Raw genomic sequence first — 12,920 nt, 5'->3', positions numbered from 1 at the left:
TATCTGCATCTGAAAGATCCTATAGAATAATACAGTTTTTAGAATCAGGCTGACCTGGCTCTTAAATATATAAACTGTATCTTCAGATAATTTAATCTAAATCATTGACTTATCATTTCCTTGCCAGTAAAATGGGGATTTTAATACCACTTGACAGATTTTGATTTGAAGAATAAGGCAAGTGATAGATGATAAGCATTTAGCACAAAGTATAGAAAAATGGCACTCAGTGAACAACTTTTTGTCAAATCAGCTGAGCCCATCCCATCCTAGCCTGGGCTTTCTCTTAACATTACTTGATGTGGTGAATGGTATGAGCAACCATCTTATGAGTTAAACCAGAAATCTGCTCACCTCCCCAACTTCCCAGTCTGATAAATCACTACATTCTGTTGATTTTTGAAGGTGCTTCCTCATTGTTGACTCTCTAACCCATCTTCTAACCTACATTCCTTTAGCTCCATCTCTCTTGCTGCTGACGTCAGGTTTTGTTTGGATTTCTTGGATTACTGTAATGTGTCAGTCCCTTAGTCGTGTCGGATTCTCTCTGACCCCTTGGACTGTAGCCTGCCATGCTCCTCTGTCCATGGGGATTCTCCAGGCAAGACTACTGGACTGGGTAGCAATTCCCTTCAAGTGTCTGCTAATTGTCTCTCTGTCCTAGTAACTCATATCCAATCCAGCCTTTTTACTACTACCAGAATGATCTTGAAATAGAGTTCTGATTCTAAAGCATTTGCCATTTAAACCTTTAAATGGCCCAAACACCTTCAGAATAAAATCTAAAACTCATTAAAAACCTCCCGTCGTTCACTATTGCCTCACGTTTCCATCTGTCCTACCAAACCAAACTACTTGCATGCTGTTCCCCAAGAGATCTGTTCACCATCTTTTCTTCACCTTGCATCTGCTGTGCCTTCTACCTGCATACTTTCTCTGTTGACCCATATCTCCTTGCCAGCATTTCCTCCCGTGGTAATAGCTCACATTTACTGAATTGTATCATTTAATCTTCACAGCCACTTGATGATGGGTACTAGTATCTCCATTTTACAGATAAACAGGTATAAATAGAGACATTTGCCTTCCTTCATATTACTATTCAGGGCTTCCCTCATAGACCAGTCGGTGAAGAATCTGCCTGCAATGCAGGAGATCCTGGGTCGGGAAGATCCCCTGAAGAAGGAAATGGCAGCCCACTCCAGTATTCTTGCTTGGAGAATCCCAGGACTGAGCCTGACAGGCTACAGTCCATGCGGTTGTAAGAGTCAGACACGACTTAGCAACGAGAGAGAGAGAGAGAGAGAGAGAGAGATTACTATTTAATGACAGATCTAGGTTCTGACTTGCAGGTTCTTAACTTGTAATATTTTTTTTTCTATTTTCACTCCCATCCAGGCTTCTGTATATGCTTGATGATTATTATACCTGTTATTAATCATGTTCTTGCCCTAAGTGTGGAATGACTTTTAATCTTTACCCCATTTAATTCTACCAGACCTTGCTAAAATTCAGCCTTTTAAAAACATTCCTAATGAACACAACTTTCCTTGAGTTTCCCGTAGCAACCCTGTATCAGTTACCAGAGAGTCATTCTGTCTGCATCATAATTTACTCTTATGTGTGTATTATCTTTGTAATTATTAAAGGTTGGGGGTTTAAAGTTATCCCATGAGCACATCACAAAGTGTTACTTTCATAATAATAATAACTTATCGGGGGTAGTAAATTGTTCAATAGGAGTGAACTTATATTGTGGTTTTATGAAAGTATTTTTCATACATAGGATTTTAGATCCAAGGATAAAGATCATTAGCCCAATCCCTAACTTTGATGATGAAGAGACTGTAGCTTGCAGTTAGAGAAATTATTTAATAATAAAATAATACAGTAGTTGAGACAGCCAAATGTTTCCTGATTCCTATGTAATAAAGAAAATATGAAATTATATCTATCTTTTATCAAGCTAGTAGTTTTTAATACATTAAACTTCACTTGAAGCCATTCTGCTACATTATTTTTGTAAAGCTTTAAGTGGTTTAAGGGTGATTCCAGAGTTAAAATACATCCCAATCACACAACACTCTATTCTGGCTTTCCTCTGCTTTTTATGTAGAGGAGTTCTAGGCAGGATGAAATTAAGTGTGATTTTTTTTAAGAAAAAGGAAGATTGAGTTAACTGTGATTTGGTAACTTTGCCTCAGTAACTGTGAAATTTTTTCACTTAGTACGTTCACATCTACATCCACAAAGGTATCTTACAGCAAAAGTAAAATTAACCATTACCCACCTCAGATTTTCCACATATCTAAATGGCATACTGCCAGTTCTCTTATGAAGTTCTAGAGTTCTCAGAAGGAAAGATTTTCAATGAAAGAGCCATTTCTAATAATTTTCTGGTATTACAAAAGAACCCCAAACTTAAGTTTTGGAAAAGAACCTATTTTGAAAATAAATATTCTGCTTCAGAGAATGAACTTAACAAATCAGGTAACAAATTTCAAGTGTGCCTGGGAAAACTAAAGTTTGATAGGCACCCAGGCAATGGCACTCCACTCCAGTACTCTTGCCTGGAAAATCCCATGGACGGAGGAGCCTGGTAGGCAGCAGTCCATGGGGTCGCACAGAGTTGAACACGACTGAGCGACTTCACGTTCACTTTTCACTTTCCTGCATTGGAGAAGGAAATGGCAACCCACTCCAGTGTTCTTGCCTGGAGAATCCCAGGGACGGGGGAGCCTGGTGGGCTGCAGTCTATGGGGTCGCACAGAGTCGGACACGACTGAAGTGACTTAGCAGTAGCAGGCACCCAGACAAATTTCAGCTGTGTTTTTCTGTCAGGAAAGTCAGTTTACAGAGCCAAGGGGATGATGAGTGAGGGACCCTGGGACTGAAAAATGATTGAAAGGAGTACAAGTATTAAGATTTGTGAATTTCTATACCCAGTAAAATGAATTTGCTGTTTTGTAGAGTGTACTATTCACTTAACCAGTATTTACTGAGTGTTTTCTAACATGCCAATTCTAGGTGCTGGGGATACAGCAGTGAAGAAAAAGTTTTAAGCAGAGTCACTATCTAATTTAAGTCCTTAAAAGGATCATGGCTGTGTGGAAGATAGACTGAGTGGAAGACTGAGTGGAAGAGTAGAAGCAGGGAAACCGTTTAAAAAGGTTTTTTTTTTTTTTTTTTGCAGTAATGCAAGCAATAGATGCTGACTTGGCCTGGAGTGGTGGTAGCTGTGGAGATACAAGAAGTGGTCAGATTCATAAGTGCAGCCAGTGGGATAGTCTAATGGATTAGTTACAGGATATGATAGAAAAAAGCCCAAGTTTGGGGCTTGATGTAAAATTACAGAGAAAGCTTAGAAATAAGGAGTAGAAAGAATTCAGTTTTGTTAAGTTTGAGATGCCCATTAGATAGTAGGGATGTCTGGAGTGCAAGGGCAAAGTCAGATTGGAAAGCTGCCTGCACACAAATGATGTTACATGGCATTGGATGAAATCACAAGAGGGATGAATGTAGAAGTTGTAATCTGAAATTCAGAAATTGAGAGAGGATGAGGATCAAAGAAAGGAAACTAGTAGTGGCAGCTTCTGAAATAGAACCACTGAAGGAGGAGTGTGTGAGTCTCATTGGGATCAACTTTCGAACTATACACGTTAATACTGTATTACTATATGATTTATTTCCAAATTAAAAATTGAAGAGATACTGTGAGGGAATGATCTACTGTGTTAAATGTAGCCAATAGATGGAAAAGAGGATAATTGATATAGTTTAAACATTAGGAGTGGAAGGGGAAAAAGTATAAGGAAATCTGTTTTATGGTGGAGAAGAGAAATGTTATTGTAACTGAATTCCTACGAGATTTGTTTAATTTGGGAATGTGTTTATATGCTCATGGAATGATGATTTAATAAGGGGAAAATTGTAATGACATGAATATAAGGAACTACATCTACTTTAAAATCTATTTTATGTGCTCCTTTGGTTCTTTTTGGACAAAACTGTAAATCTGCTAATCTGCTGCTGCTGCTGCTGCTAAGTCGCTTCAGTCGTGTCCAACTCTGTGTGACCCCATAGATGGCAGCCCACTAGGCTCCCCCGTCCCTGGGATTCTCCAGGCAAGAACACTGGAGTGGGTTGCCATTTCCTTCTCCACTGCATGAAAGTGAAAAGTGAAAGTGAAGTCGCTCACTCATATCCGACCTTTAGCGATATGTCATTAATTCATTGCTGGCTAGTAGGTTACCGCCTTTAAGCAATCCCAGGGGAATGGTAAGAAATTCACATGATCTCTGTTCTTAATTACTATCCAGTTGGCTAAATGGAGAAAACATAAGAGCATATACAACTTTAACAGTTACAAATTATAGACAATCCATTAAAAAATCGCTATGCCCCAGCTGTTCTGTTCAGTTCAGTTCAGTCGCTCAGTTGTGTCCGACTCTTTGTGACCCCATGAATTGCAGCACGCCAGGCCTCTCTGTCCATCACCAACTCCCGGAGTTCACTCAAACTCACGTTCATCCAGTCGGTGATGCCATCCAGCCATTTCATCTTCTGTCGTCCCCTTCTCCTCCTGCCCCCAATCCCTCCCAGCATCAGAGTTTTTTCCAGTGAGTCAACTCTTCGCATGAGGTAGCCAAAGTACTGGAGTTTCAGCTTTAGCATCATTCCTTCCAAAGAAATCCCAGGGCTGATCTTCAGAATGGACTGGTTGGATCTCCTTGCAGTCCAAGGGACTCTCAAAGAGTCTTCTCCAACACCACAATTCAGAAGCATCAATTCTTCGGTGCTCAGCTTTCTTCACAGTCCAACTCACATCCATACGTGACCACTGGAAAAACCATAGCCTTGACTAGACGGACCTTTGTTGGCAAAGTAATGTCTCTGCTTTGGAATATGCTGTCTAGGTTGGTCATAACTTTCCTTGGCCCCTGGTAATTATGTTCAAGTACTTGATTACAGTGCATAATTCAGAGTGGAGAATAAACCAGGTCCTTTCAGCCCCAATCTAGGCAATAGATGAATTGGTTATTCATAGTTTATACAAATTAATAAATAATTGGGTATTAAAATTTGTGAGGAAAAGAACTGGGAACAAGTAACTTGGCTCTAACCCTAAAGACTAGAAGGAATTTCAGTTATTTTATCTACACATTTCACCTAGCTGACCCCATATATCATCAGCTTTCTTTTTGAAATGACAATGGAATAATTATGTTTGTGAAAAGGTGGACAGATATTTATTGTAGTATGGGGTAGCTGTTTTTATATTTATAGCCGCTTGGGGGTGGGCACTTGTCATGTGGGGTTATTTAAGCAGGACTGCTATCTGTGCTTAGCAAGTCCAATCACGGAACGTGCCCGGCCAGCCTGAGGCAGCAAGCCCCAAGAGTCTAAATTTGCCTTCTCGTTTCTAGCCCCCCAATTAAAATTTCCCCCTGTTCTCAGCGTTCTCCCAGACTCAGAGAAACAAGCGAACAGCTTCCACAACTTCGCGACCCTGTGGGAGAGTTTCATGAATGGGGAGTTCTGCAGCATCCAAAGGTAGAGGAAGATAAAAACTGGTATCCCGACGCAGCTCTGCACGGCACATGCTCAGCTCAAGGAACAGTAACGGTCTCACGACAGTGGAGAAAAAAAAAAAAAACAAACTGTATCCGTGTAAGAGGAGTTAACCCTTTTTGTTTCGTATTTTATCCAGCCAAACCAGGTTGCTCAGAGTTCTACGGCTTCTTGTTCAAAATACACAAACTAATTTTCTTTCATAGCCTGGCCTCATATTAATTTTATCTAAGCTAGTTAAAAAGAGGACGTAACTCCTCACTGCTTGCCTCTCTGGTCTCAAAAGTCGTCTGTGTCTCCCCAGCCTCAGCTCCTGGGCCATCCCGCCGTTCAGGGAAGATGCCGAGGCGCAGAGACAGCCAGCCGCCTAGAGCGGCCTCAGCCAGCCGGCCGCCTTCTCTTTTCTTTTGCTCTCTATGGTTAGGAGCGCCGGCCCCGCCTCCGCCCGGAACTATTTGGGTTCCAGGCGCTTGCGCAAGGCCAGAGGGTAGTTCCGGTTCCAGCGTGGGGCGTTCTCGTTGCTGGTGGTCAGTTGTCGCGGTTGGTGGGTAGTAACTGAGCCAAGATGCTACGGAATCTTCTGGTGAGGAGCTTCTCGGCTAGCCATGGTGATGTAGGGCGGGAGGGTTGGGAGCGGAGGTTGGAGAGTCAGGACGGAAAACCCCTGGGAAGGAAGGGAGAGGGCGGCTTCGGAAGTCACCTTGGTTGGTGTCCTTTTCGCTTGACCTTCCTTCCCTTCCGTGCATCCCTCTCGCCCCAAGCTGTGCTGGATAGATGTAGGGAGAGGAGAAGCCCGGGAGGAGGCCAGAAGGTTGTGCGTTACATACGCCTGGGGCCCTTAGTCGCCACACCTGGTCTTGAGGGTCCAGGTGGGAAGTTTCTGATACCCGGAAGCCTCGGAAAGATACATCCTCTGATAATGAAAGGTTTGAGTTTCAGTGGTTGTAGGCTTTATGGGTGTCAAAAGGCAGTTTGAAAACAATCTATTCAGTTTTGGGTGGGACTTTAGGAGCATTCATGGCCGAAGGGTCGTGTTGCTATCACCAGGCGGTTTGCCGCAGTGTCCTTTATCCCTCCACCGACGTTGAGCATGTGAAATAGTTTCCCCAAATTTTGAGAAAGAAAAGGAAAATGTAACGGTGGTCGTTTTCTTTGGTAATTATCCAGTAAGACTTGATTTTCTCAATATATTATTTATTTTAGAAAATGGAGTGCACATTTGTTGTTTTAATCCAACTGGATATGTAACGCAAGTCTCGTAAAAGATTTATACCCTGTTGATTTTTGAGGAAAAATGTAATGAAGGAAACATTTTAATTAAATAGGAATCATGCCAGTTTATTTAATACCAACTAATAGGTTTTTAATAATCTGGTACAGTATTAAATAAAAAAACTTTGATTCTAGTGTTCTTTTGTAACCATTGTTTATTTTTATAATATCTATGTATCAGTATGTTTTCCTCATATATTGTTACTGGTTCAGTTCAGGTAAAGGTCATAATTTTTTTCGCTCAAAATCTACATGAATTACTTCTTGAATGTATTTGGTAATTCAGAATGCAATGTAAAATGCAATGGACAGGAAACAGAGGAAAACCTCAGTGCTTGTCTATAGCTTTGTTATTGACGAATCAGATATGTTTTAACTGTAAGTTTCACTTTTCTGTAGTACTAAAGATTAGAAATGGTTAAGGGTTTCTTTAAGCCCTAAGTCTAACATAATGGATTTTTAAATTTCAGGCTCTCCGTCAGATTGCTAAGAGGACCATAAGTACTTCTTCACGCAGGCAGTTTGAAAATAAGGTTCCAGAGAAACAAAAGCTGTTTCAGGTATTGAAGTATTTTATAGGTGTTACTTGTAAAATTAGATTACTGAAAGTTGGAGGTAGGAGGTAAATCTGTTTGTTAGCAATCCTGCTGTGTTAGCAAAAGAATAATAAGAAACTGCCTATTGATAGCTAACTGGGCATTTGCTATAACCAGGAGGCCTTTGAGACAGCAGAGGAAATGAGGGGGGAAGGGTAAAGGTCAAGACACTTTCTTTTGGAGGGGTCACCTTGGGTCGGTACTCTTCGGGGTAGTTGCACCGTAGTGGACAGATAGAAGGAGCTCGGAAGTAGAACAAATACATGCATGGAAACTTGATACATGTTAAAGGTGTATTTCATATTAGTGGGGAAAGGATACAGTAAATTGATACTGGAAAAACTGGCTGGCTCTTATGAAGACAGTAAAGTTACATCCCTTCTATATTTTATATTAAAAGATTAATTTTAGATGTAAATACTTCTCCCTCAAAAAAAACCTAAAAGATAATATAGGAGAATTTTTTCCAGTTTTACTGAGGTATGTTTGTTTGACAAGTAAAAATTGTATGCTTAAGGTGTACATTGTTACATTTAATATATCCGTGAATGATTACCACAATCAGGTTTAATCTTAGGAGCCATGCTAAGAAAGTCTTTACAAAGCCTAGAAGCTGTAAAGGAGAAAAATTGCACGGTTTGGTGACATGAAAATTTCAAATGTTCTGTGGTTACAAGAGCTAAGTGACAAATTGAGAGAAAAGTTTTAAAATTAACGCAAAGTCAATATCCTTATTATACAGAGAGCTATAAATCAGTAAGAAATGCAAATTAAAATGACAAGTTGCTACTCTTACCCCCTGATTGATTGTCAAAACTTTAGAAGATTTAAAATAGGTTATGATAGCCAGGTATGGGAGATATGTACATTCTTATACAGTACATTGATACATGCCAGGTTGTAGTATTGGTATAGAAATTTTACAGGGTGTTTGAAAGTATCATTAGAAACAAATTACATATGCTATGATCCAGGACTCCCATTTTAAAAATCTTTGCTACATAGGCAATTTGCTGACAGTCCAGAGTTAAAACTGCACTTCCAATGCAGAAAGCATGGGTTGGATCCCTGGTTGGGAAACTTAAGATCCCACATGCCGTGAGGTGTGACCAAAAAGTAGAAAATTACACACACACACAAAAAGGATCTTTCCTACAGAATAGTAGCATAAATATATAAAATTGGGAAATAGGCTATTATTCATTATGGGATTTTAATATAAAAAAATCCCAACCTAAACACACATTAATAAAGGATTGGCTAATTATGACACTTCTTACACAGTGAAATGCTCTGTAGCCATTAAAAGGAACAAAGTGGTTTAAATGGACTAACAGTGGTTTTTAAGATAAGTATTGAGTGAAAAATAGTGTGATAGATCATCTAGCACAATCTCATTTCATGTATTAAAGAAGTATGTGTATAATTTAAAAGCTTTGACAATATAAGCATTAAAAAATTAAGGATATGTATTTTGCTGTTAATAGTGGATTTCTCATGAGGAAAGACTTAATGGAACATAACAGTTTACCTTTTATAAGTAGTTAGGTTATTGATTTTTTGTTTTATTGTGATCTCTGGTTTTTCATAAAGAAAATTTTAAATGGTTAAAAAAAATTCTGTCTTGTATGCTACAAAAAATAAAACATATTTAATAGATGTATAAAATATCTATTTTATGCCAGGTGCTGCACAGGGGGACTAAAGATGTAATTTAGGGTTATAAACCAAAATAATCTCCCCATTTTTTAAGGGAAGGAAGATCCCTATAACCAAATGTAAAGTTTGATGATTACTGCATTTTTAAAATTGATGAACTTAATATATTTTCACAGCTTTACTGTTTATATTTTCCTTGAAAAGAGCATCTTTTTTAGATCTGAAATTAACTTTTATTTTAAAAGTAGTTTTTATTTTAAAAGTAGTTGCAGTAGAGAAAGAATCAGGAAACTTACAGTCCTTTTTAATTTTGATATTTAAAATATTTCAGTTCCAGGTGTCTAAGAAGCCACTTACTTTCATATGAATGGATTAATCTTTTTCATTTAGTTGGAAGCTAATAACACATGTATTAATTATTATTATTTATCCTAGGAGGATAATGGAATTCCAGTGCATCTGAAGGGTGGGATAGCTGATGCCCTCCTGTATAGAGCCACCATGATTCTTACAGTTGGTGGTAAGTTGGTGGAATGCTTGCTCTATAGCAAAGTCATAGTAGGGATAGCTAACAACGTCATTGCTCTCACTATGCCAGTGTTTTAACACAGGCAGTCTGTCCCCAGAACCTGCGGTCTTAATTGCTTCCCATACAATGACTCAAGAAGATGATTGATACACATTGTATAAGAACAATTTAGTGTCTTAAAAAAACATAAGCCAGTGAAGTTTGATGATTCTCTTGTGATAGAGGTGGCTTTTGGAGCGTGCCTCTGGTGGCTGTGCAGGCCTTTGGAGGAGTCAAAGATAGCTGCTACAGCCCGTCTCCTGTAACAGGGGTTCTTAGGTATTTTGACTGTGATGCATAATAGAAACACACTTTACATGTAAACCATGTACATACGTATTTATGATGGAAATAAAACCTTGTGCAACACAGTCCTTTTTTCACTACATGTAAAGCGCTTTGATATTTTTTCTGTGAATTGGGTGGGTCCATTATTCAGTATTAGCAATCACAAATTGGTATTTGTGATTGGAATATCACAAATTGGTATTCTAGGAGCAGAGTTAGGAATTTGAATGATTCCTCTATAGAGGAGAAGGGAACATAATATTAGTGATTACTGTGTGCTCGTTCTGTTGATAGGAAAGCCACATACATGGGTTTCTATAACCTTTGTATTAAGTCTGTAATGTATCCTCCTTTTAAAGATGAAGTTACGTTAATTTTGTTGTTTAGTCGCTAAGTCCTGTCTGACTCTTTGCAACCCCATGGACTGCAGCACACCAGGCTCCCCTCATGGTGGAGGCAAGAATACTGAAGTAGTTTGCCATTTCCTCCTCTAGTGGACTCCGTTTTGTTAGAACTCTTCATTATGACCCATGCATCTTGGGTGGCTGTGCGTGGCTTGGCTCATAGATTCATTAAGCCCCTTCGCTGAGACCAGGCTGTGGTCCATGAAGGGGTTATGTTAATTACTCAAGATAATATCACTTCTTTGTAGAATAGCTGATATTTAAACCCTAATCACAAAGTCCCCTTGCTTGTGCCAAGGTGCCTTCTTTGACTTGAGTTGATGTAGTGAAGGGGTGTTTACGGACAACCAGAGAGTGACATTTGGGCTTTATTAAGGTAAAGTCCTGAATTAGAAATTCTTACTTATAGATTTGATTATTTAAAAATTATATGTCACTCCTCCTTGGTTTTATATTGATGATACACTTCAGGGAAGGCTTTGGATATTTGTCCTTCTTTGGCTTTTGAATCATTCTTAGCATTTCTCAGGCAATCTTAGGTTATATATTCTTAACTTATTTAAAATTTTTCCATGCCATTAAGTTAGGGAATACATTATTTTCCTGTGTCTAACACTTGCTATACAAGTTAACTAATATTGAAATGACATTAAGTGTGTTTGTATATATATATATTTTAAATTTTGCCAGCATCTATCAAAATACTTTTGTATGTTCTCATAAAAGTAGTCTTAATACCAAGATTGCCTTTACCTTACAACTTTTTAGCTGGAATATTGAGTTTATACATTTAAACCTCAAGATTTCTTAAGTTCTTATTTTGTTTCTTCTCATTTTTCAGGAACGGCATATGCCATGTATGAACTGGCTGTGGCTTCATTTCCCAAGAAGCAGGATTGACTTGAGTTTATCCTCCCAGCAATCAGTTGGGTCAATTCCATTCAGCTCTCTGTGGACCAGTAATCTGATACGTAACTGAGTTCTTTGGGGATCAATATTTATTGACTTGTATTAGCTGCCACCAATAAAGCAGTCTTTACCATGCCTTGTTTTATTTTATCACTTTAAGATACAGTATACCAGTAATATGAGCCTTATAAACCTTGGTAAGGAGCAAAAAATGTTTCTTTTGTCATTAGGTTATATAAAGTACTGTTGTATTATTTTAGTGACTTTATTTTTAGCAGCTTCAGATTACAACAGGGAATGGTCTTCAGCTCTAAAAGAGCTTGACACATGGAGAGTCTTTGAGTCTTTCCCTCTTCCTCCTCCGTGCTGTACTGTATCCTGGGATGTGCTAGTACCTGAGGTTAGTAGAAGCAGGTTATTTTTGGCTTATGGGGTTCAAGTTTTTTTTTCCCCTCTCTTAGCTGTGTGTCTTTATGATTAAGAATATTGGATGTATTCTGCAGTGTAAAATAGGCTTTACTAGAGTAGCTGTAAAATAATCCAGCATTTGTTCTTTTCACACTCAGAGTGGGCTTCTGTTGCGTTAGTTTAATCCATAATGTGAAGTGAGCCTTTCCTTAAAATACTTAGTTCATCTGTCACTAAGTTAATCTTCTGGGGGAATAGAAGGAGTCAAACTTTGTCATCTCCTCTGTGAGGTGTGCACTTGTACACTCATGAAGATGAGTCTAGGTGTGTCAGACCTCGGGGTAATCTATGAGTAATGGTTTTCTAAACTTCAATTTCTGGATAAAGTTGAGAAAGTCAATATATTTAGAAAAATGGAGTCAAATCTGAAATAGCCAAACTAAGTCTTTGCCTTTTAAAACATTGAGGCTTATTGTACAAATCCATCTCAACACACCTGATGAAAGGTGTTTCAGCCTTGAATCTCGGAAGTCAGATCATGGGAGCCGTATACCTAACCTGCTACTGAATGCAGGAGTCTGCCCAGCCTCTTACAGAATCTCATTACTAACAGCAGACAACACTGCTTTTGAAAGGAGTGGAATGAGTATCATTAGACATTTCTAAATTCTGAGGAAGTTCTGAAGTTGGCATGGAATCTGGTCCAATTCTATGATTCAGAGCAAAAAAGCAGCCACTGATAATATTTTGAAACTAGTTACATTTATCAGCATTGTGGTGGTGGTTTAGTCACTAAGTCGTGTCCAACTCTTGGAATCCCATGGGATTCTCCAGGCAAGAATACTGGAGTGGGTTGCTATTTCATTTTCCAGAGGATCTTCCCGACCCAGGAATCGAACCTGGGTATTCTGCACTGCAGGCAGATTGTTTAGTGACTGAGCTCTGAGGGAAGCCCCTCATAGCAATCAGCATGAATTTCATCCATGTGATTTGAAATGCTTTTATAACATGATGTGAAAGATACTTTTGTACAGCAAAAAAGAAGTCCAGCTTGGTATCCTCTACAGCCTTTATCTCTTGGTGCTGTGAGGTACTTTTCTATTTCCGATGAAACCTAGTGAGGAAACATATGCGATTGGATAAAGTAGAAGTAGGTTAAATGCTTAAGATACTTCAAAATATTTTTAAGTCCTATAATTAAGTTTTTGCCCTTCACTCTAAAATTCTGCACAGTCAGCAGGGGTG

The 12,920-nt window shown here is 38.8% G+C and overlaps 1 protein-coding gene across 1 annotated transcript; it reads left to right on the top strand.

Annotated features, from left to right (window-relative positions):
- Positions 1-6,072: 6,072 nt before the first annotated feature.
- COX7A2 (cytochrome c oxidase subunit 7A2) lies at positions 6,073-11,402 on the top strand. The gene is made up of 4 exons (XM_086316827.1): positions 6,073-6,154; positions 7,314-7,403; positions 9,534-9,618; positions 11,200-11,402. The coding sequence occupies exons 1-4, from the start codon at positions 6,137-6,139 to the stop codon at positions 11,256-11,258; spliced, it is 252 nt and encodes an 83-aa protein (XP_086172953.1). The 5' UTR covers positions 6,073-6,136; the 3' UTR covers positions 11,259-11,402.
- The last annotated feature ends 1,518 nt before the right edge of the window (positions 11,403-12,920 follow it).

Source organism: Bos grunniens, chromosome 9 (genome assembly GCF_055505025.1).
Source record: "Bos grunniens cultivar Pamir isolate PY7600 chromosome 9, Bosgru_T2T1.0, whole genome shotgun sequence".
Lineage (NCBI taxonomy): Eukaryota > Metazoa > Chordata > Mammalia > Artiodactyla > Bovidae > Bos > Bos grunniens.
Note: the sequence above shows the minus strand (reverse complement) of the source record. Positions and strands in the feature narration are given on the sequence as shown.

Coding starts and splice junctions, on each gene's coding strand:
- COX7A2 (XM_086316827.1), top strand. Junction 7,404..9,533: donor AGAAACAAAAGCTGTTTCAG/GTATTGAAGTAT, acceptor TATTTATCCTAG/GAGGATAATGGAATTCCAGT. Junction 9,619..11,199: donor CATGATTCTTACAGTTGGTG/GTAAGTTGGTGG, acceptor CTCATTTTTCAG/GAACGGCATATGCCATGTAT.